This window comes from Aquarana catesbeiana, linkage group LG08 (assembly GCF_042186555.1).
Source record: "Aquarana catesbeiana isolate 2022-GZ linkage group LG08, ASM4218655v1, whole genome shotgun sequence".
Lineage (NCBI taxonomy): Eukaryota > Metazoa > Chordata > Amphibia > Anura > Ranidae > Aquarana > Aquarana catesbeiana.
Window position 1 is genome coordinate 125,919,739 of NC_133331.1, and position 24,165 is coordinate 125,943,903.

The window sequence follows — 24,165 nt, forward strand, 5'->3', positions numbered from 1 at the left end:
TTAACACTTTTATAAAATCCAATGAAAGTGCTAAATGAAAGGTCTGAGAGTCCAAAGGTGACAGTTGCAGGTTGCTTAGTAGCCCCAAGTATTTTAATGCCTACACTTATTGATGTGCCTGCTGTTTACCTATCTATTGTAAGTAGCCCTGTTGTGGGGTCTATTAAAATAGGTCTTAGTGCACTTATGCTGCGACACACGAGCGGTATGTCCGACAGAAAAAGTCCGATGGAAGCTTTTCATCGTATATTCCGATCGTATGTATGCCTCATCGGACTTTTTTTTCAGAAAATTCTGACGGACCTAGAAATAGAACATGTTCTAATTATTTTCGACTGAACCAATTCCTATCGGGAAAACCGCTCGTCTGTATGCTGTTCCAACGGATATAAGTTGAAGGGAAGGGGCTAACATGGGAAGTGGCTGGGGAGTGACCTGGTTGGTGGTGAGTGTGAAATGGATGATGTGTTTCAAGTTTCTGTCACATTTGCAGTAATGCTTACTGCTCTCTAAAAAGTGATCTGTGGTGGACTGCTTTTCAACGAGTGGTATAGCAGAAGCTGACAGGCATTCATGAGGTGCTACTGCCGCCTCCTTTTTTTTTTTTACATTGCTGAATGGCAGTTTTACATTGTTGGACTATGCTGCTACTGCGAGTTTGACAGGCGGCGCTGCCTGTCAAACTCTGCAGGCTCCAAGCTGTCCATTGAGCTCAGTGCATCTGACAAGAAGTGAGGAGAAGCACTGTGAGCTCATCCTCTCAGTCTGCTGGAAACAGAGTGTGCCAGCTTGTATTTAAACTGACCACTCTGTATGTAGCTTCTGACAGGCTGCTCAAGGAGCCCCGTTTCTCTAGAACTATAGATGATGGGAGCCCCGTATCTTCAGGACCATAGGTGTTAGGAGCCCCAAATTTTGACCAATAGTGGGGTAGAGGTTCAGCTACCTACCCCCTAAATTCGGGCTCTATGTGACCCCTGGTCACCGAGCCATGACCCTTGAAGTCAATCGTTTTGTTTTTTTTTTATTTTATTTTTTTTAAATGGGCCTATCTTAAGGTAATGGGCCTGCAGCTGCAGCTCCAATAGCCCCTATGTTAATCCGGCCCTGGGTGGATGATGGGGAGTCCTGGATCAGAGAAGAGACTCTGGGGATTTGTGTCAAGTCGATGTGGCTTGAGGGCACATGATTTGCAAGTTGGGCTGGCTTGGAACAGTAGTCCATTACTTAAAGTCATGCTTTTAACCTACTAGGCCTTCGGGGAGAGGTTCTGCAGGCCTCAGGCCTAGTAGCAGCGAGTAACCAGAGCCAGTAAAGGAATTTATTCAGAGTGGGCCCCTATTACCCAATAGAAGAAGATGTGACATACTTCATTTCAGTAACTACAAGTGTGTGGTGGAGGAAACCAGTGTGGGTAGAAGGAATCAAGCTTTGTGCAGGAGGGAAGAAGTTTTTGAGAACATCATTTCTACATGGTCAGAAGTGGTGTCTTCATTCTCTAACACAGTATTGAATGCGGAATCCTTGGAAACAAATAGTCTGCGGGAGGAGAGCAGAGGAGGAGCAACAGTCTACATGGAGATGCAGGAGGAGATTTACATTTAATGTCCTTGTGCATCTATCTTCTGGCTCTAACTTTGTGCTTTTGTGCTTCAATTATAAATATGATGGCAATGATTAATCCTTTGGGCATCCCATATTCCAATCCCTATCCAAGTTGTACCCCCCAATAGATAACAAAAACACTCGCAAAAGACTGTTCATTGTCTCTGGAAGTGATGTATGAAGTCTGGCAGTGGGGTGATGTCTTAGTATTCTGACGCCTTTAGGCTGGGTTCACACTGCAGTATGGAGCGGCTCACAGCAGGGGTCCAGTGCGTCCCTGTTCACCGTTTCATGTCCGAATTCAGCCAAAAATTCAGCCTGAAATCGGACCTGAAACGGACCAGAAGACACACAGGACCTCTGTGCAATTCGCACTGGAGCCTCTCCGGAGATGTGTGAACTGGCTCCATTGAGAGTCAGTCATAATATCCTGACATGCGAACTGGATGCGGGGAAACCTGCATCCAATTCGCAATAGTGTAAACCCAGCCTAAGAGTTCCCTTCACTGCAACTAAGGGGCCAAGCCCAACCCTTAAAACATAACCCCACACCATAATCCCTCCTCCTGACCTCAACCCGATAGAACACCTTTGGGATGAATTAAAGCGGAGACTGCGAGCCAGACCTTCTCATCCAACATCAGTGCTTGACATCATAAATGCACTTCTGGAAGAATGGTCAAACATTCCCATAGACACACTTCTAAACCAGTGGCGGCTGGTATTTTTTTGGGGGGCGGGGAACAATGCACCCACTGGACCGGATGCACAGCCTTCCCAGAAGAGTTGAAGTTGGTATAACTGCAAAGGGTGGGCCAACTCAATATTGAACCCTACGGACTAAGACTGGGATGCCATTAACCACTTGCCGACCAGCCCTCCGTCATTATACTGCGGCAGGTCGGCTCTTTCCCACAAATCACCGCAGCCGTACGTTGGCTCCTTTAAGAGCCAGTGCAGGAATGCGCGGCCTGCATGGTGGGGGACCCGATGCGCGTGGCTGGTGGTTGCGATGCCCGCAGTCCATCTGCAATTGCGGGAAAGAGAGCCAGAATGGGGATCTGTCAATGTAAGATCCCTATTCTGACAGGGGAGAAGAGAGAGATCTGCTGTTCCTAGTGATTAGGAACAGAGAGCTCTCTCCTCCTCCAGTCAGCCCCATCCCCCCACAGTTAGAAACACCTCCCAGGGAACATATTTAACCCCTTGATTGCCCCTAGTGTTAACACTTACCTGCCAGTGACATTTACACAGTAATCAGTGCATTTTTATAGCACTGATCGCTGTATAAATGTCAATGGTCTCAAAAAAGTGTCAAAAGTGTCCGATCTGCCTCCCACAATGTTGCAGTCCCGCTAAAAATCAAAGATCGCCACCATTACTAGTAAAAAAAAAAATAATAATAATAATAAAAATGCCGTAAAAATGCCATAAATCTATTCCCTATTTTGTAGACGCTATAACTTTTGCGCAAACCAATCAGTATACACTTATTGCGATTTTTTTTTTCTTTTTTACCAAAAATACGTAGAAGAATACATATTGGCATAAACTGATGAAGAAATTTGTTGTTTTACATTTTTGGGGGGGATATTTATTATAGCAAAAAGTAAAAAATATTTATATTTTCAAAACTTTCACTTTTTTTTGTTTATAGTGCAAAAAATAAAAACCGCAGAGGTGATCAAATACCACCAAAAGAAAGCTCTATTTGTGGGGAAAAAAGGACATCAATTTTGTTTGGGTACAACGTCGCACGACCGCGCAATTATCAGTTGAAGCGAAGCAGTGCCATATCACAAAAAAAATGGCCTGGTTGTTAAAGGGGGAAATCTAAGATTTTCCAGTCTGTAAGTGGTTAAAGTTCATATAAAGGCAGGCGTCCCAATACTTTTGGTAATATAGTGTATGTTGGAAATGTCAAGCAGGTAATGAATGTGTTCAGCACATGGAGCTCATCTCTTCTGTCTTCCTGTGTTGTGGTCACGTACATTGATTTTCTTTTTATTGAAGACTTCAGTTACTTCTATGTGAAATGATATTAGTGTTTTATGTGTGTGTTGCTGTCACTGTGTGTTTGCAGTGTTGTTGCTGTCACTGTGTTTCCCTGCCCTGTGTGCAGTTTCCCCCCGGAGCCATTTCATGGACGGACAGTAGGCGGAGCTGTGCAGAGCTGATCTGTGTACAGTCAGTGTGGGGACAGATGAGAGGGGGAAGCTTCCTGCTTGTCATCCACTGAGCTCCAGTGATCAGCAGAGGAGAAGAAGAGAGGACTATCCAGGTGGTAAGAACACTCACAGCCCTTATTATATACATGTGATAGGAGTGTTCTAGAACACAGCCTGTCCCTGTCCTCCTCTGGGTGGAGGTGAGCCATCTATGGAAGGTGGAGTGGGTTCTCTGTGCAGATGACAATATGGAAAATCAGTTATTAATGTCCTTTTTTTTTTTTTAGGTTCATAATTTTGTAATTCAGTGTTTTTATATCATATAAAACATACAAATAACATAAAATCACTATGTATGCCATTCTTGTGTCACCATAGACACTCAGCCTGCCATACATAAGGAAAGGTGACAGTCAGCTTGAACTTTCCTTTAATTTCCTTTCCTTATTCAAATTGCAAAGCAATATAAGCTGGTTTTGATCAGCTGCAAGACAGGAATGGATTCTGGTCCCCACAGCGGTGATAAAATAAATTTTACGTTGTTGTAGTCCTATTAGATTCCACTTCAGCTCGATCTCTCATTGAAGCTGCAGCTGAAACTTTGCAGTGGGTTACATGTGGGGGACGTGACATAAAAGCAGTTATACTTCCCCCTTTTTTTTTTTTTTTTTTAACAGAAAAGTTTAGACAAATCAGCATTACAGTACAATTATTTACAGCAAGTACTACTGTACATAGATCAAATCATCAGAAGTGTGCGTCCTATCCGAGAGCCAGGACCCAATAACTGCTAGCCGGTGCCAAGTTAATCAAAGAGAAACAGTTGTGCATAATAAACAGTTACTGGCAAATTCTGTTCTTATTTACATTTTTCAAGTTAGGCCAGCCATACATAGTCAAATTCCGAACAAATTTTTGTTTTGAAAACCAGAAACTTTGTACATTTTGTGATCCGATGATGCCACCATTGATTTCGAAATTCGACCAACCAAGCCTTCAATTTCATCTCGCGTTGCTACAGAAAAGAATCGTGGCCGGAAATGTTCTTTTCTTTCCAGGAGTTTTCTTTTCTCGCACGTATGCGCATTTCTTTTTCAGTTCTATTTCTCACACAATTCTCCCATCATAATTTCCAACATGCCCGATCACTCAAATTCGATGGCCGCATGAAAATCGACAACTGCTGCAGACCACTAATAGTGCGCAATTAGAACGAAAATTCTTATTTAAGATTTTCGAAGGAAAAGTCTTTTGAAATTGGACCCATGTATGGCCGGCCTTAGAAAGTATACACAATAGTCACAACCGTAACCACAGAGCACACACAAACCAGTAGATCAGCACTGGTAGTCCGTGCGCTCCAAAAAATATGTTACGGACGTCCATCGCAGAACATTACAGCAGTATGGGATGCACATCCAATTGTTCTGACAGTAACCGATAGTTCTACTTTTCTTATCCCTCATTCCAGGAACTGGGGTTTTGTGGACCTGCATAGACACAGCCACTGCTCCCAGTTTGACATCTGTGCAGGTCCTGGAATGCAGACATTGTGGGTTCAGGGACCCGCACAGATACCAGATTGGAAGAAGTGGCTGTGTCCGTTCAGCTGCTCCATTGCCATGAATGGGACTGCGTGCGCGTGTGCATCCCACGCAGGCAAAACGTGGCCCTTGCATGGGTGCACGCTTCAGTAGACCTGTATAATCGAGGCCTTACAGTGCAGGACCACTGGCCCTGCATTGTATGTGATGGCATCAGAGTGCGTCTGATAGAGCGCCGAAGAGCAGCGGCTTGGGGGTTCCTGTGGTTTAAAATGGAGGAAGCTGCTGGAAGGGTGCCAAGTGGATCCGCCTGCTCAGTGAAGGATCTGTCTGCGGATCCCCGCTGAGCAGACAGATGACAGGTCTGTGTCCACTCCGCAGAGCGGACACAGCCCGCTGTTCCCTATGGGGTGGTCAGATGGAAATGGACTGCTTGTCCATTTCCTTCTGACTGTCATCCGATCTGATCCGCCAGACGGATTGGGAATGGATCCTCATCTGTCTGTTTTTAGCGGACCAAATCAAATTGGATACCAGTGTGTGTTGACGAACACATATCCACTGACATCCGCTGCTCCATAGAGCGCAATTGGTGGTCCAATTGGGTCCGCCTGAAAAAACTGACAGGTGAACCCGCTCAGTCCGTCCATGTGAAAGGGGCCTAATGCCCTGTACACACAACCGGTTTTCCTAGCGGAATAAACTCTGAAGGTTTTTCCGACGGAATTCCGCTGAAACTGTCTTGCGTACACACCATCACACCAAAGTCCGACCGCCAAGAACGCGGTCACATACAACACGTACGATGGGACTAGAAAAGGGAAGTTCAATAGCCAGTAGCCAATAGCTTCCATCTCGTACTTGCTTCAGAGCATGCCTCATTTTTGGTATGTCGGAACAGCATACAGACGAGCGGTTTTCCCGATAGGAATTGATTCCGTCAGAAATATTTAGAACTTTTTCTAGGTCCGTCAGAATTTTCAACGTAAAAAGTCCAATGAGGCATACGCACGATCGGAATATATGATGAAAAGCTCCCGTCTGACTTTTTCTGTCGGACATTCCGCTCGTGTGTACGGGGCATTAGACTAAACAAGCATTTAACCCTTTAGTTACCATGGGATCCCCACTGCAAGAATCATTGTCCAAGAGTTTAGCTTTAAAGAAGCACCCCGGGCCTCCCTCCAGTACTGAAATTGCTCCTCTGATTTCACTGCACACTGTGAGATTTCTGTAGTATGCTTTAGAAGCTGCAGCAAGTCAAATAGAGCCTGCCTTATTTTCTGGTTGTAGGATGTCCAGCATCATTTCCTCCCCAGCCTGGCTTTTGTTGGACAAGGCGCTGCACACACGGGTTGAAAGTCAGCCAGTTTCTGCCAAACCAACCGTTTTCAGCCAATTTTTGGCTGTGTGCACCCAGCATAAGATGGAATGGGGGACCTTACTTCTTGATCCTTAGCACACACAGTGAAACACTTTATAGCATGAGGAAGGTTTAGAACAATGGTTAAGATTTTATTGTGTCCATGTGAGGTAGTTTAGATTCCCTTCCTGTGTGGGTGACGGGTATCAGATGGAAATAAAAAGGGAAAAGACATTTACTCTTTGGGAACACAAAATTGAAAAGAATAGTCTACCTTTCTGACCATGTTTCATGTTACACCCATATTTATTCCCCAGCCCCCCAACCTTAAAACACCTCCCCCTTACCTAAATCTTGGGGTGCTTCGCCCCGGAGCACCCTGATTTAATTGGTATTTACTTTGGCTGTGTTTGGCTCCATCTACATAGCCACATCATCCAATCTCAGGATCTGTGAGCGGAAAGACTACAAGTCCCATCTACCAATGCAGCAGAGGACTCCGTGGAGCAGTTCAGCAGATCAGTGACATTACCACACTTGTATTCCATTGATTATTTCCAAAAAATAATAAATACATATTCTTTCTTTCGCTAATGTAGGGGCATATTTTTATTTTGTTTAAAAGGTACTGTACCTTTAAAAACAGAATTTCAAATTCTTCCCTGATCCAAGAAAAAAAAAGCTTTGGCTGGAGTTCTGCTTTAAGTCAGTGGAGCTGCTACTCACAGTTACCAGTTTTGCTTGGAAGATGGAATTATTTCCCAGTGTGACCTACACACATCCCGAGCTGCCTTTCCAAGCATGTCAGAATTCACAATGATTATACGTTATAACACAAAATACTCTTTTTTTTTTCTTCTAGTCAGAAGATGTGGCAGTTGATTACAGCGGTATTACTTATACTCCCGATTACAGTACAGTCTCTGGACTGGAATATCCAAAGTATAGATGGCGGTTTTTTCTCTACAGCAGACCCTGAAGCCACAATGAACATTGTAAGTCTTAACCAGATATGTGTTTTATAATTGCAGGAATAAAAAAACCCAAAGGCAAACTTCTATATCATTTTTGGGGCCTGTTCACAATATAGTGTTATGTAAGAATGCTTGAATTACTGCAGCATGCAGTATGATTCCATACATGTGTTACTGCACTCCAGTTCCATTCATTAAAAGACACCCCGGTGCACCTATATAATGCACCTGCAGTGCAATGCAGCATATCAGAGCCCACTGTGTACATTGCAGTATGCTGCAAAAATTCCAGCCTGCACTAACCTTTTGTGTGTTGAAGTGAGGAACCCATTCGATTTGATTCACTTTTGTCTCCATAAAAAGTGCCCATCACAATGTTGCTAATGCTCTAAGGCTGTCAGCCCCTTGTCATAGCAATAAAATAAAGTGAAAAACTTGTAAAAAGTTAAAAAATGAAAGAACCCCTTACCAACATGCACATATGCATGAATGAATAAGTACACCTAGGACACATATGCGTACCTAAATGTCAATTATATATATATTTATTTTGATGTTTTGGAGGTTTTAAGTAATCTTCAGGCCTAGGGCCCCTTGCACACTAGTGCACTGATCGGATCCGCCTGTCAGTTTTTCAAGCAGACACGATCAGACCCTTTAGTCTCCTCTATGAAACGGCACATGTAAATAAACATGTTTGTTGACACCCACTGATATCGGATCTGATCCTATCTGCTACAAACAGACGGATGGGGATCCCTATCATATCTGCTAAAAACAGACGGATGGGGATCCCTGTCCTATCTGCTAAAAACAGACAAATGGAGATCCCTCTGACCGCCTATAGAGGAGAGTGGGCTGTGCCTTTGTCTGCTTTGCGGAGCAGACACAGACAAGCCATCTGGCTGCTCAGCAGACAGATTCCCTACTAAGTAGGGGGCCTCCAACGGAGCTTACCCTGCGTGGGAATGTACAATTTATTCCTAGCTCACAAATATATGTGGTGCCATGGAAATGAGCATCCTCCTCAGGCACTGCATATATGCGATCAGCGTTTGTGCTGGAAGTGCGCGCCACAGCACACTCCCAGCATGGAGACTGAGCTGTCACCAACAGCTGCCATGTGTCTTACTAATGCTCAGGAGCTGGGTGGGCCAGTCCTCAATCACAAGATCATTGTGATAGTCTGTGATTGTCTATCACAGTGATCACTCAATAAAACCTGCCGTTGTACTTTTTTTCTACGCTGGATGGGAAAAAAGGATACAATCATCTTTTTCGCCTAGTCAGTAGAGAAAAGCGTAAACAAAAAAAAAAATAAAAAAAAACAGTCTGTGTGTAGAAATAAATGAATGAATTAAATCAATAAAATAAGAAAACAAAGATATGATCTTGGTCAAGGTTAATGTCAGGGTTGAAGATCACTCACAAGGTCAAAGGTCGTCAACAGTGTTTTTTAGGTTGGATAAAAAAAAAAAATGTACAGTTTTACTAACACGAGTGATGACATTTACATGGTTAAAAGACACCATTTATTTTACCATACAAATGACTTTTTACTTACTCATCCACCTTAGTGTGAGAATGGGATTTTACCTTGTTCTCAGAGTTTGCTGTGGCTTTGCTTTCCTGGGACTTTGTCTTGTTAGCATCTCCTTTTTAACTTCCTCTTTCATTTGCACAATAGCTACTGCAAAACATTGTGACAAAGCAAAGACCACAACTAAGTCTAGCTGATTTATTTCTTTATTTTGCATCAGTTTTTTTGCTGCTCCTGGATAGCGAAAATCCATGCTGGGTTTTTAGTTTGCTTGTTTTTTTTTATTTTGAGAATTGAGAACTCCAGGCTAAACTTTCAGGAAAAGGATTTTCTAGGTGCTGCATAAAAAAAAAAAACCCTAAGAAAAATAGTGAATATACAACCTTTTAAAATTTAGAAATCTTTATTAACAACATAGTTGATTACAAACATATATCCCCATATAATGGGGTATCCCAATAAAAACAGCCTGTCCAACAAATACAGGCCCAATGTGTGAATATTCCTGAAAGAGAATAAAAAAAAAAGTAGAAAGAAAAGTAGTCATAGGTCTCAACCTATCTTGCCTTTTAATTGTTTCATCAATTAAATGACCATAGCCTTATTTACACTGCGCTATATCCAAGCAGGTGATACCCGTGTCGCCCCAGGTGGGAAAAACATACGCATGAGGAGTTTGCACTGCAAAATGGAGCCCCTTATAGGTGGCTGATATCGACAGCTAAGTAGTTAAGACACCCACACACTCAAAAGGAGTGGGTCCTCTTCTTATATGGATAGTGGGCAATGCAAGATGTGATTGTAGCCAAACAATAAAGATGATCATCTGCAGGTCCAAAAATGTATACCGCCCCAAGGCCGTAAGCAAGTGAAAACCTCTACTTTTGACCCTCATTTCTGATCGATTGATTGGGTTGGCCTGCTCGGAATTGTTTCTGGCTTTTTGACCTTGGTAGCAATCTGCCACTGTTAGCTTTCTAGCTCTCCATGGAAATATTTGGCTTCTGTAGTGTGACATGTACAGCTATAGAAATCCGATGGCCTCTGATGGTATGCTTTGATATTGGAAGAAAGACTAGCACCAGTAGAGGATATTGGTACCCTCTGAGCTGCTTGTCAGAGACTGGCAGATCTTGCAGATTGGATGTGCCTACCACCTAGCAGCAAAAGCAGACAGGGAAAGTAGAAAACCTTGTGTAGGATTATTGGAAATCACTTGAGCCATGCTGTGTTTGTGCCCATCCCTGCCAGGGCATTATCATTCTGATATCTGAAGCACAAGGAGGAAACTCTTATATATTCAAATATGGTTTTATATGCCCAACTATAACATGCTGAGAAAAAAAGAGTGATCAGGAAAACTCCTGTGTTATCTTTATTTATTTTTTTTTTAAGTTTAAAGTTTTTTTCTCTATTTTTGGGTGTCGTGGGAAAGATTTGGAACCCCTGTCATGTTTTACCACTGTAGATGGCTCTGTTAGAGAGATTTCTATGACTTCCTGTTTTGATCACACACTTTGGTACCAGACAGGAAGTGAGGAGAAATCTCTAAAGCTGTAACAAATACAGAGGTAAAATAGAACCCCTGTCTGCTTGTTAACGTTGTTTGTTTCCCTTTTGCAGATTTTCCCTCTATTTCTGTTTGGTAATACTGTGTCACCAAAACAAAAAATGAGTCCCAGATAACAATAAAACCTGACAGGGGTTCTAACCTTTCTCCACGTCATCCCAGAATAGGAGAAAAAAAAACAGTGTTGGCTATATAGATCTACTTTAATTTCCTCTTATTTAGATGATGTCATGGTACAGTCCTGGGGACTGAGAAGTGGTCCACTGCATAAGAATGATACTACAGTATAGGTGAAGGAGCAGATAGTGCTGGTCACCAGTTATTTTATTTGGCTTCTCCAATGTGGATTGAGTGGGAAAGAAATGAGAAAATACATGGATTTACATCGGCAGACATACAATCTAGGGACTATCAGGGTAGGAAATGCATAATTTAATAATATTTATTTGAATGTTGCGCAACCCGTTAACCCATGTGAGTATCATGTGGACAGACAGAGCAAGGAGTCATCTGCTCTGAGGAGGTTAAAGAAATAATCAAGTAGTATTTGCTTCTGGCAATGTTTGTCCTGTGAAGACCAAGCCGGGCAGGGGTTAGATTCTTTCCAAACAAATGCTACACTGCAGATTTTTTTTTTTTTTTTTTAAATAGCTTTACTTGAGCATGACTGACCTGGTGACTGTGATTATAGTGACAAAGCAAGACTAAAAAGGAGAAAAAAAAAAAACACATCTATACAGTATCTCACAAAAGTGAGTACACCCCCTCACATTTTTGTAATTTTTTTATCATATCTTTTCATGTGACAATACTGAAATTAAAATTACACTTTACAATGTAAAGTAGCGAGTGTACAGCTTGTATAACAGTGTAAATTTGCTGTCCCCTCAAAATAACTCAACACACAGCCATTAATGTCTAAACCACTGGCAACAAAAGTGAGTACACTCCTAAGTGAAAATGTCCAAATTGGGCCCAATTAGTCATTTTCCCACCCCCATGTCATGTGACTCGTGCTACAAGGTCTCAGGTGTGAATGGGGAGCAGGTGTGTTAAATTTGATGTTATCGCTCTCTCTCATACTGGTCACTGGAAGTTCAACATGGCACCTCATGACAAAGTACTCTCTGAGGATCTGAAAAAAAGTGTTGCTCTACATAAAGATGGCCTAGGCTATAAGAAGACTGCCAAGACCCTGAAACTGAGATGCAGCATGGTGGCCAAAACCATACAGCGGTTTAACAGGACAGGTTCCACTCAGAACAGGCCTCTCCATGGTCAACCAAAGAAGTTGAGTGCACGTGCTCAGCGTCATATCCAGAGGTTGTCTTTGGGAAATAGACGTATGAGTGCTGCCAGCATTGCTGCAGAGGTTGAAGGGGTGGGGGGTCAGCCTGTCAGTGCTCAGACCATACGCCGTACACTGCATCAAATTGGTCTGCATGGCTGTTGTCCCAGAAGGAAGCCTCTTCTAAAGATGATGCACAAGAAAGCCCGCAAACGGTTTGCTGAAGACAAGCAGACTAAGGACATTACTGGAACCATGTCCTGTGGTCTGATGACACCAAGATAAACGTATTCGGTTCAGATAGTGTCAAGTGTGTGTGGCGGCAACCACGTGAGGAGTACAAATACAAGTGTGTCTTGCCTACAGTCAAGCATGGTGGTGGGAGTGTCATGGTCTGCGGCTGCATGCGTGCTGCCGGCACTTGGGAGCTACAGTTCATTGAGGGAACCATGAATGCCAACATGTACTGTGACAAACTGAAGCAGAGTGTGATCCCCTCCCTTCGAAGACTGGGCCGCAGGGCAGTATTCCAACATAACCACCTCAAACACACCTCCAAGACGACCACTGCCTTGCTAAAGAAGCTGAGGGTAAAGGTGATGGACTGGCCAAGCATGTCTCCAGACCTAAACCTTATTGAGCATCTGCGGGGCATCTTCCAATGGAGGGTGGAGGAGCGCAAGATCTCTAACATCTACCAGCTCCGTGAAGTTGTCATGGAGGAGTGGAAGAGGACTCCAGTGGCAACCTGTGAAGCTCTGGTGAACCCCATGCCCAAGAGAGTTAAGGCATTGCTGGAAAAATAATGATCTCCACACAAAATATTGACACTTTGGGCCCAATTTGGACATTTTTACTTAGGGGTGTAATCACTTTTGTTGCCAGCGGTTTAGACATTAATGGCTGTGTGTTGAGTTATTTTGAGGGGACAGCAAATTTACACTGTTATACAAGCTGCACACTCACAACTTTACATTGTAGCAAAGTGTAATTTCTTCAGTGTTGTCACATGAAAAGATATAATAAAATATTTACAAAAATGTGAGGGGTGTACTCACTTTTGTGAGATATGTATATATTGCATTCTTGGAGGCAGCTACTGCCTGTTCTGTTATTGCACATACCTCCGGGGGCAGAGGACACCACCGTGTGTGTGTGTATAGTGCATCCAGGAAAATATTCACAGTGCTTCACTTTTTCCAAATTTTGTTATGTTACAGCCTTATTCCAAAATTGAAAGAAGTTTGTTTGAAATCTTTGCAAATTTATTAAAAATAAAAAAAGCCCAAGTACCTAAGTATTCACAGCCTTTGCCATGATCAAAATTGAGCTCAGTGCATCCTGTTTCCACTGGTCATTCTTGATATGTTTCTACAACTTGATTGGAGTCCACCTGTGGTAAATTCAGTTGATTGGACATGATTTGGAAAGGCACACACCTGTCTATATAAGGCCCCACAGTTAACAGTACATATCAGAGCACAAACCAAGCCATGAAGTCCAAGGATCTGTCTGTAGACCTCCGAGACAGGATTGTATCGAGGCACAGATCTGGGGAAGGGTACAGAAAAATTTCTGCAGCATTAAAGGTCCCAATGCAGCTTTAAAGGTCTCCATCATTCATAAATGGAAGAATTTTGGAACCACCAGGACTCTTGAGCAGGCCGCCCAGCCAAACTGAGAGATCAGGGGAGAAGGGGAGAAGGGCCTTAGGGAGGTGACCAAGAACCCAATGGTTACTCTGACAGAGCTCCAGCATTACTCTGTGGGGACAGGAAAACCTTCCAGAAGAACAACAATCTCTGCAGCACTCTGCCACTCAGGCCTGTTTGGTAGAGTAGCCAGATGGAAGCCATTTCTCAGTAAAAGGCATATGATAGCCCACCTCGAGTTTGCCAAAAGGCACCTGAAGGAGTCACGGACCATGAGAAACAAAATTTCTCTGGTCTGATGAAACAAAGATTGAACTCTTTGGCCTGCATAGCAAGTGTCATGTCCTGTCTAAAACCAGGCACCGTCATCCGGCCAATACCATCCCTATAGTGAAGCATGGTGGTGGGCAGCATCATGCTATAGGGATGTTTTTCAGTGGCAGGAACTGGTAAACTAGTCAGGATCGAGGAAAAGATGAATGCAGCAATGTACAGAGACATACTTGATGAAAACCGGCTCCAGATCGCTCTGGACCTCAGACTTGGGGTGAAGGTTCATCTTCCAACAGGGCAACAACCCTAAGCACACAGTCAAGATAACAAAGGAGTGGCTACAGGACATCTCTGTAAATGTCCTTGAGTGGCTGAGCCAGAGCCCACACTTGAACATCTCTGGAGACATCCCATTCAACCCGATGGAGCATGAGATATCCTGCAAAAGAAGAATGAGATAAACTGCCCAAAAATATGTGGGCCAAGCTTGTAGCATCATACTCAAAAAGAGACGAGGCTGTAATTGGTGCTTCAACAAAGTATTGAGCAAAGGCTGTAAATACTTATGTACATGTGATTTTTTTCGTTTTTTAATACATTTGCAAAGATTTCAAACAAACTTCTTTCACGTTGCCATTATGGGGTATTGTTTGTAGAATTTTGAGGAAAATTATGAATGCAATCCATTTTGGAATAAGGCTGTAACATAACAAAATGTTGAAAAAGTGAAGCACTGTGAATACTTTCCGGATGCTTCTTTTTATTGGGGGCATGGTTTTTTTTTTCTTAAATGTATTTATTTTTTTTTTATTTAAAGTGTGATGCCGCCACATAACACACCCCCCCCCCCCCCCCAATCCCAGAGATCTTTGATTTCCTTCATGTTGTCCAGGTAGATCTTAACTTCTGAAAGGTTGCCTACCTCTGATTTAAAGCATTATGAATGTCCGTTTTCAAGTTAAGATGTGTAGATGCACTGTTTATGTATAAATTATGTCATTACTTGTTAGTTATCATTTTGAAATCAAAGCCTTTTTATGTCTGCCGTGTGTGTATGTAATATATATATATATATCTGTGAAGGCCTGTAAGATCTGAGCTATAGATGAGGCTGGGCTGTGTACTTTGGACTTTCAGTGTGACGATGATTGTTCCAGCAGTCAGATAATGACTAGTAAATGTTTTTTTCATAGTTTCTCTGAGTAAGCCCTTTTATTGCAGAGTTACTCAGCCTTTTTCGGTTGTGGCATCAAATAAGTGTGAACTGTTTTTTTGGCACCAAAGCTGTCTGTTTTTTCTTTGTTTTGCTGCTTGTTTTGTGGACTCCAAGATTTATTTTTCAGTAGAACCTGTCATGTCTGTTGCTTCCAACTTTAAAGTGGTTGTAAACCTCAGGCATGAAAGAAACAAATCATATCCCTCCATAGTGTGTACTTATCTCAATCCAGAGCACTAAGTGTCATTTCTGTCTGCTGCTTCCTTCCACTGCTATCAGCATGAATCACTTCTGAGAAGTTTTCCTGACACCAAGAGAAAAAAGGTGACAGGGTAGGGATCTCCAGCACACAGCCTGCGATTGACAGCCTTGGCTCTGTTCCTGTATGTTGTGTGAAGCATGGTTAATTTTGACATCAAATTAGGATTTAGTTTTAGTTATAGTCTTTTGACTAAAATGCCATTTTAGTTTTAGTCATATTTTAGTCGATTAAAATCCATTTAATTTAGTTAACGAAAATATTTTCGTCTATGAAATCAACATTAGTGTGAAGGGGGTGTGTCCTTTCCCTCTAATCAGCTGTCCGAGCTCCCCTCACTGAGCTCTGCAGAATATAACTTCAGCTTCCGGCCACCTGTTTTCTGACAGCTCAGACAATCTTAATAAATTCTGAACATTGAACAGAGGTAGAGAAGACTGCAGATAGACAGGTACACGTTATGTAGGAGGATTTGTTTCATCTGTGTATCAACCAAGGCCAGTCACTTCACTGGGTATATGTAAGGGTTTACAACCACTTTAGGGCTAGTTTACCTAATGGAACTCGGATGTCCCCAGTACTTGAGGCACGACTTGCAATATTTGCAAGACTGGGGCGCTCTCTAGCAACCCAGAAGAGAATTCACATATCATGTAAAATAACTGGTGTGAGTTAAAGCAGCTACCATATGCTGGTGTGATCTGGTGACTGGCTGATAGGCTTAGTTGTGGTCAGGGCTGATGGCAGACAGTAGCATAATCCATAGTCCAGGCAAAAGGTCAGGGAAACCGGCAATCCTCATAATCCAAAATCCAGGCAGGGGTCAGGGCAGGTTACAGTCAGAGACGAAATCTGTGTCCAGGCAAACGGTCAAGCAGCCTGAAGGAATTGCTAGATACAGGAGCCAGGAAGCTGAATGCGATCTCAACTCCAGAGCCCTGGGCTTGTGCTTTTCAAAAAAGATTTCTAACAGTACAGCTGGCCAGTCAGGGCAGGGGAAATAGAACAGTCACTGCAAAAGGGATACAAGGAAGTGCAGCAGCAGGTTATAAATGACTGGGTTATATTAAAAGCCAAATGGTGACCTACATAGGTGGTATACAGGTAGGCATATATCTATATGTTGTATCTGAGCCAGATGGAGATGTCTCAGAGTCATTTGTGGAAGTTCTTAGGAAGGTAAGCAGCTTTTTAGCCTAGTGTGCCTGTACCCGACCGAGAGTTACCAGCCGGAAGGAATCATAGCCAGCGTGGAACGCAGGGGGAGCCGGACCAGAAGTGGCATAAATGGTAAACCAGAAATGCTGCAGATAGGTCAGGTGTCACGTTTCCAGGCATCCAGTTCTTATTCAAACCTCCTTTTTCAAAGAGGTTTGAAGAAGAAGCGGATGCTTGGAAACACGTCACCTGACCTATCTGTGGCATTTCCAGTTTTCTATTGACATCACTTCCGGTCCGGCTCCCCCCTGCATTCCCGGCAGCTCTCAGTCCGGTACAGGCACACTAAGCTGAGGAGCAGCTTGCCTTCCTAAGAACTTCCACAGATGACTCCAGGTAACCTCCATCTGGCACAGATACAACATATAGACAGATGCCTACCTGCCTACTATCTATGTAAGCTGCCATTTGGCTTTTAATAAAATCCAGTAGTTTTTAGCCTGCTCCACTTAGTCTGGCGCCCCCTTGTGTTTCCATTTGTTTCCTACAGAGAATTGGTTCACTCTATGGGGTGCTGCCGCTAATGTTGCTTATATACATTCTATATATGGACTTTATGGACCTTTCATATATATTATATTATGGCATTTTTTAAATTAAGGACTTTGTTTTTTTAGCCATTAGGCAGATCTGTTTTTCCAGCACCATTCATATTTTTCTTTTGAGAAAAGGCACTTCCAAGCTGCTGCCTAGCAATGAGGATGCTGCCCACTGCTAGCCAGTAACAGCTCAGTGCCCTGCAACTGTTTCTCAGGCCAGGGAGTAGAGCGCAGCGGGGGACAGGGAGACAGGCAGCCTAAGATTGTGTCCCACGCTGCTAAAAGATTCCAGTCTGAAGGCCCTACGCACATGCGCACACACTCTATGGCCAATTTGGTGTTAATCACAATTATTTTTGAGTTGTAATAGGAACCAATGCAAACACCAGGAGAACAAATTCCACAATGCCATACAAAACAGGTTTTCTATGCATGCTCTGATGGTGGGCAGAAGGATGAAAACAGCTGCATACGAGGCTATGTGAAGCTTGGCTTTATGTGTTATAAATCAGCAATTCTCGATGCAGGATTGGCCATGGGGCATACAGGATTGATTTGCATGGCCTCTTGTCCTAAAATGAAGCATGACCCCTTCCCTTGTTGTTGAATGTGATAACATGTAAATGCCTTCTGGTTTGTGAAACCAATGCTGTACAGTGCTTCAGGTCACTGGTTCCCAGCCAATGCTACATGATAGCCTAACAAGCATTGGAAATCCCTAGGGCTCATCATAAGAGTTAAACTAATTGTAACAGTTATTCACATATGTAACTGGTTTGAGAGATAATTTTTTGTTTTGTTTTCTTAAATGTAGGGAATTGTTTTAGCAGTTTTGGGGTTCTGATCATGTATGTACACTTCTTAGGATTCTCCAGATAAGGTGACATGCTAAGAAGTACTTGACAAACACTACTCTCTATAGATACGTTTAAAGCTGAAGTATATGGACTCTGGGCAGAGAAAATGAAGATGATATAAATTAGACAAGAATTTTCCACCGTTCTTAAAGATTATATTTATAATATTTTTCAGAGTGAACTGATCCGATACAGGGGATACCCCAGTGAAGAATATGAGGTGGTCACTGAAGATGGTTATATTCTGAGCATCAACCGAATACCGCATGGGGTCAAGTATCCATCTGCAGGTATATACATATAGCATGTATTTTGTGTGTGTGTGTGTGTGTCTATATACAGGGGAACCTCGGATTACAAGCATAATTCATTCCAGGAGTATGCTCGTAATCCGAAGTACTCGCATATCAAAGCGAGTTTTCCCATTGAAGTCAATGGAAACGAAAATAATTTGTTCCTCATTGACTTCAATGGGATGCAATACCGCATGTGGACAGAGGCGGGGGTGGGGGCACTGGAGAGCCTCGGAAACGGCCGAAAAGGCCAGAGTACACTTTGGATGACCTCTGCAAACCTCGGAAAGACTTCCTACCTGAGATTTGTCGAGGTCAGCCAATTTCACACACAGAGGGTAAAATATATATTGAACACATCACCATTTTCCTAGGTAAATATATTTCTAAAGGTGCTATTGATATTAAATGTTCACCACATGTTGGTCACAACCCATGTAATCCATACATACAAAGAAACTAAACTAAATAAATTCAGAAATTACCGTATTTATCGACGTATAACACGCACTTTTTTCCCCTTAAAATCAGGGGAAAATTGTGGGTGCGTGTTCTACGCCGATCCCCGCTATTTTGTGATCTATCGGAGCGATCGCCAGCTGACATTCACATAGCGTGCATTTTTAAATATGGCGCCGCGGAGTTCGGAGGGACTCGGCGGCGCTCGTTCAGCTGAATGAGCGCCGCCAAGAACACAGTGACTGGGCGGAGCCGAGATACACATAGCCGAGGGTTCTCGGCTCTTCTCGGCGCCGTTCACAGTCCCGCCCAGTCCCGCCATTGGACCTGTGTTATGTCCATCATAGGGACTGGGCGTGACTGTGAACGGCGCCGAGAAGAGCCGAGAACCCTCGGCTATGTGTATCTCGGCTCCGCCCAGTCACTGTGTTCTCGGCGCCGCTCATTCAGCTGAACGAGCGCCGCCGAGTCCCTCCGAACTTCGCGGCGCCATATTTAAAAATACAAACTAAACTTGTGTATGTCGGCGGCGATCATAAAATGTACACTGGGGACAAGGCTGCACTGACCACTGGGGACAAGGCTGCACTGACCACTGGGGACAAGGCTGCACTGACCACTGGGGACAAGGCTGCACTGACAAGGCTGCACTGGGGCAAAGCTGCACTGACAAGGCTGCACTGGGGCAAAGCTGCACTGACAAGGCTGCACTGGACACTGGGGCAAGGCTGCACTGACAAGGCTGCACTGGACACTGGGGCAAGGCTGCACTGACAAGGCTGCAGATGGACACGATAACGCTGCATTGATGGGCATTTAAATGTAAGTTTTTTTTCCTTAAACTTCCCTCCTAAACTTGGTCTGCGTGTTATACGCCGGCGCGTGTTATACGCCGATAAATACGGTAAGTTATGTGTAATAAAATGGAATGACACAGGGAAGAAGTATTGAACACATGAAGAAAGGGGGGTGCAAAAAGGCATAGAAAGCCAAGACACCAGCTGAAATCTACCAGTAATTAGAAAGCAATCCTGCCCCTTGTCAGTGCAAATAAATATCAGCTGGTTTAGTCTCAACTGATGGCTTATAAAAAAGTGTCTCATTACCAATGTGTTACACAACATCTCATGATTGGTAAAAGCAAAGAGCTCTCTCAAGACCTTTGCAACCTTATTGTTGCAAAACATACTGATGGCATTGGTTACAGAAGGATTTCTAAACTTCTGAATGTCCCAGTGAGCACTGTTGGGGCCATAATCCAGAAATGGAAAGAACATTATTTCATCATAAACTGGCCATGACCAGGTGCTCCTCCCAAGATTTCTGACAGAGAAGTAAAAAAGAATTATCAGAAGAGGTGTCCAAGAGCCAAGGACCACTTGAGGAGAGCTTCAGATAGACCTGGAATTAGCAGGTACAATTCTTTCAAAGAAAACAATAGGTAATGCACTCAACCCCCATGGCCTGTATGCAAGCTCATACACAAGACTCCATTGCTGAAAAAATAGCATGCTGAAGCTTGTTTAAAGTTTGCTGCAGAACATTTAGACAAGAACTTTGCATATCTAATAATTTGATTTGTGCTGAAGATAAGCAGAACTTTTGTGTTGCGTTTTTTTGATGTTTTGTTTTGCTGCTGGAATTTTTCAGGGGGAGAGAGCTGGCAAGATCTCTCAGAAGTTTGGCCCCCTTCCTCCTTCCCCTGCCACCTGGCCATTCAGAAAGCGCAGCGGGCTTTGTGCATGTGCAGTAGGGAATTGGCTGAAAAGCCGCAAGGCCTTACTGTCGGTTTCCCTTACAGGTAATGGCGGCAGGAGCACCCAAGAGCCGATGGAAACATTGGCTGGGTTGCTAACATCGCTGGATTCCAGGACAGGTAAGTGTCTTAATATTAAAAGTCAGCAGCTGCAGTGTGTGTGTGTGTGTGTGTGTGTGTGTGTCTCCACTTTAAAGAAAAATAAAGACTTTTATGTTTAAGACAAACGACTGTTGCACGTGATCCCAAGGTGCTACACCCCCTGAACATTACTATATACAGTATATGCAGTGGGTAAAATAAGTATTGAACACGTCACTACTTTTCTAGGTAAATGTATTTCTAAAGGTGCTATTGACATGAAATTTTCACCACATGTCGGTAACAACCCATGCAATTCATACATACAAATAAACCAAAACAAATACGTTTGGAAATTAAGTTATGTGTAGTAAAATGGAATGAAACAGGGTAAAAGTATTGAACACACTAACTGAAATGTATTTACTACTTCGTATAAAATATTTTGTTGGTAATGACAGCTTCAAGACGTCTCCTATATGTAGAAACTATACACATGCATAGCTCAGGTGTGATTTTGGCCCATTCTTCCACATAAAACAGTCTTTGAAATCTTGCAGGTTCTGTGGGCCTCTTCTATGAACTCTGGTCTTTAGCTCTTTCCATAGATTTTCTATTGGATTCAAGTCAGGTGATTGGCTGGGACATTCTAGTAGCTTTCTTTCTTTCTTTCTTTGAAACCAATTGAGAGTTTCCTAGGCTTTGTGTTTGGGATCATTGACTTGCTGAAATGTCCACCCTCGTTTCATCTTCATCATCCTGTTAGATGGCAGCAGCATAACCATTGACAGGTTTTTTTTTTAATTTGCCTTTAATGCATTTTCTGTGTTTAACCACTTCAATACCAGACACCTTCCCGCCCAGGCCAATTTTCAGTTTTCAGCGCTGTCGCAGTTTGAATGACAATTGCGCGGTCATACAACACTATACCAAACAAATTTTTTATCATTTTGTTCCCACAAATAGAGCTTTCTTTTGGTGGTATTTGATCACCTCTGCGGTTTTTATTTTTTGCACAACAAATAAAGACCGAAAATTTTGAAAAAAAAACAAGTTTTTTTTTTTGTTTCTGTTAAAATTTTTTGTAAATAAGTACGTTTTCTTCTTCAATGACGGGCACTGATGGGCACTGATACGGCGGCACTGATAGGTGGTACTGGTATGCAGCACTGATGGGCACTCATAGGCGGCACTGATGGGCATTTGTAGGTGGCATTGATGGGTACTTATGGGTGGCACTGATGGGTACTTATGGGTGGCACTGATGGGTGGCATGGATGGGCACTGATAGGTGGGCACAGATGGGCACTGACAGGTGGCACCGATGGATACTGACGGGTGGCACTGATGACACTGATTGATGGCACTGATGCCCCTAAGGGTGGCATTGTTGGGCATCACTGCTATATAATGGTGCCAATCAGTGCCCATTTGTGGCTACTGATTGGCACTGACTGGGCACATTGGGCACATACCTGGCCATCCACATGTTGCCCCTCTCCCTGGTGGTCCTAGTGGCAATCCCTGGTGGTCCAGTGTGGTGATCTGAGGGGGGGGCTGCGCTGATAAACAATCAGCGCAGACCCCCCCCTGTCAGGAGAGCTGCCGATCGGCTCTCCTCTACTCGTGTCTGTCAGACGCGAGTGAGGAAAAGCCGATCAACGGCTCTTCCTATTGACATCGTGATCAGCCGTGATTGGACACGGCTGATCACGTGGTAAAGAGCCTCCGCCGGAGGCTCTTTACCAAGATCGGTGGAGCGGTGTGTCAGACTGACACACCGCTCCACCGAGCGCCGCGATGCGCGTGCAGCAGCATGTTATCCTGCTGGACGTCATATGACGCCCAGTCAGGATAACTGAACCACCACCCGGCCGTCATCTGCTATGGGCCGGGCGGGAAGTGGTTAAGGTAAAAACCTTTTAATAGTAGCACATCTCCCAGGTCCCATTTAATATTTACCTGAGCCAGATCCATCCAGAGCTGTGCATGTCTGCAGTAGCTCTTCTTCTCTCACACCTGTGATGCCCACATGAGAAGTATGGCCAAAAAAACAAAAAATGCTTCTGTTTTAAGGCAATCTATTAATAAAGAAATATGGAAACTGTCATTGCTGACTAAAAGGAGCAGATCTCATGACTAGCCATATGTTTTGACACCCTCTTATTGTGACTTCACCATTAAAAGATTCATTGACTCAAAGCAAGCACACGTCAGGACAGATTCCTGAAGTATGCATCTTTAAAACCAAGCGAGCATCAATAGCAGTACCTCTATTTGTCTCCTGACAGGTTCCTCTTAATGCTTTGGGACAGTGCATCCCAAACTTGTCAAGTTCCCCAAATTATGTTTGTTTTGCAACTCCGTTACACACAGGTAGAGTAATATATGGATATCCACTAAACATTAACTATGGCACCTGAGTACAGAAGAAGCAATAATGATAAGTGCAGTAAGTGCTCTTATCCTGTAACATTAATTCCTCTGCCAAGTTTAGTCCTTGTGAATGTGGAGGTTATTAGCACAAGTTATATAATGAATTAAAAGTCTTATTAAAGTGATTGTAAAGCTTTCTTTAAAATAATAATAATAAAAAAAAAATGTTATACTTACCCACTCTGCACAGTGTATTTGTACAGAGCAGCCCAGATTCTTCCCTTTTGGGGTCCTCTACCAGCACTCCTGTTAGCCGTTCCCCCCCCCCCCCCCCCCCCATGGCTCCTGCTGCTCTCAGCCAAGCCTGCGTGAGAGAGAAGAGAGGAGAAGAGCTACTGCAGACATGCACAGCTCTGGATCGATCTGGCACAGGTAAATATTAAGTGGGAGCTGGGAGGTGTGCTACTGTTAAAAGGTTTTTACCTTAAGGCCCCTTTCACACTTATACGACTTGTCCCACGATTTTGTACTGCAAAATCGCATGACAAGTCATTCTCCATGATTTTTAATGACTACCATTCATATTGGCACGACTTTAAGTTGTGCCAACTTCAAAGTAGTCCCTGCACTACTTTGGTCCAACTTCCATGCGAGTTGATGTCCATAGACCTCAATGTTAAACCCTCAAGTAGCATGCAAATCGTACCTGAATAATATAGACACAATTTCAGTACGACTTTGTAAGCACAAGCTTAGACCCCTTTCACACTTGTGCAACTTCAAAGTCGCGCGATGTTACTGCGATTTCACTGCCGCGATTTTGCAGCGATTTGAGATCAGTACTACTTTGTACGGCTTTACAGGGTTGGGGTTTACAAATGCTTTGACTCTCAGCTTGTGCTTACAAAGTCGTACTGAAATTGTGTCTATATTATTCAGGTACAATTTGCATGCTACTTGAGGGTTTAACATTAAGGTCTATGAACATCAACTCGCATGGAAGTTGTTGGACCAAAGTAGTGCAGGGACTACTTTGAAGTCGGCATGACTTAAAGTCGTGCCAATATGAATGGTAATCATTGAAAATCATGGAGAATGACTTGACATGCGATTTTGCAGTACAAAATCATGGGA

The 24,165-nt window shown here is 43.3% G+C and overlaps 1 protein-coding gene across 1 annotated transcript in view; it reads left to right on the forward strand.

Annotated features, from left to right (window-relative positions):
* The first annotated feature begins 3,731 nt into the window (after nt 1–3,731).
* Nucleotides 3,732–24,165, forward strand: part of LOC141106016 (lysosomal acid lipase/cholesteryl ester hydrolase-like) — a 49,118-nt gene continuing 28,684 nt past the window's right edge. The window contains exons 1-3 of the mRNA XM_073596355.1: nt 3,732–3,889; nt 7,543–7,675; nt 18,242–18,356. Coding sequence (XP_073452456.1) covers nt 7,550–7,675; nt 18,242–18,356 — 241 coding nt within the window. The 5' untranslated portion in view covers nt 3,732–3,889; nt 7,543–7,549. The remainder of the gene's footprint in view (nt 3,890–7,542; nt 7,676–18,241; nt 18,357–24,165) is intronic.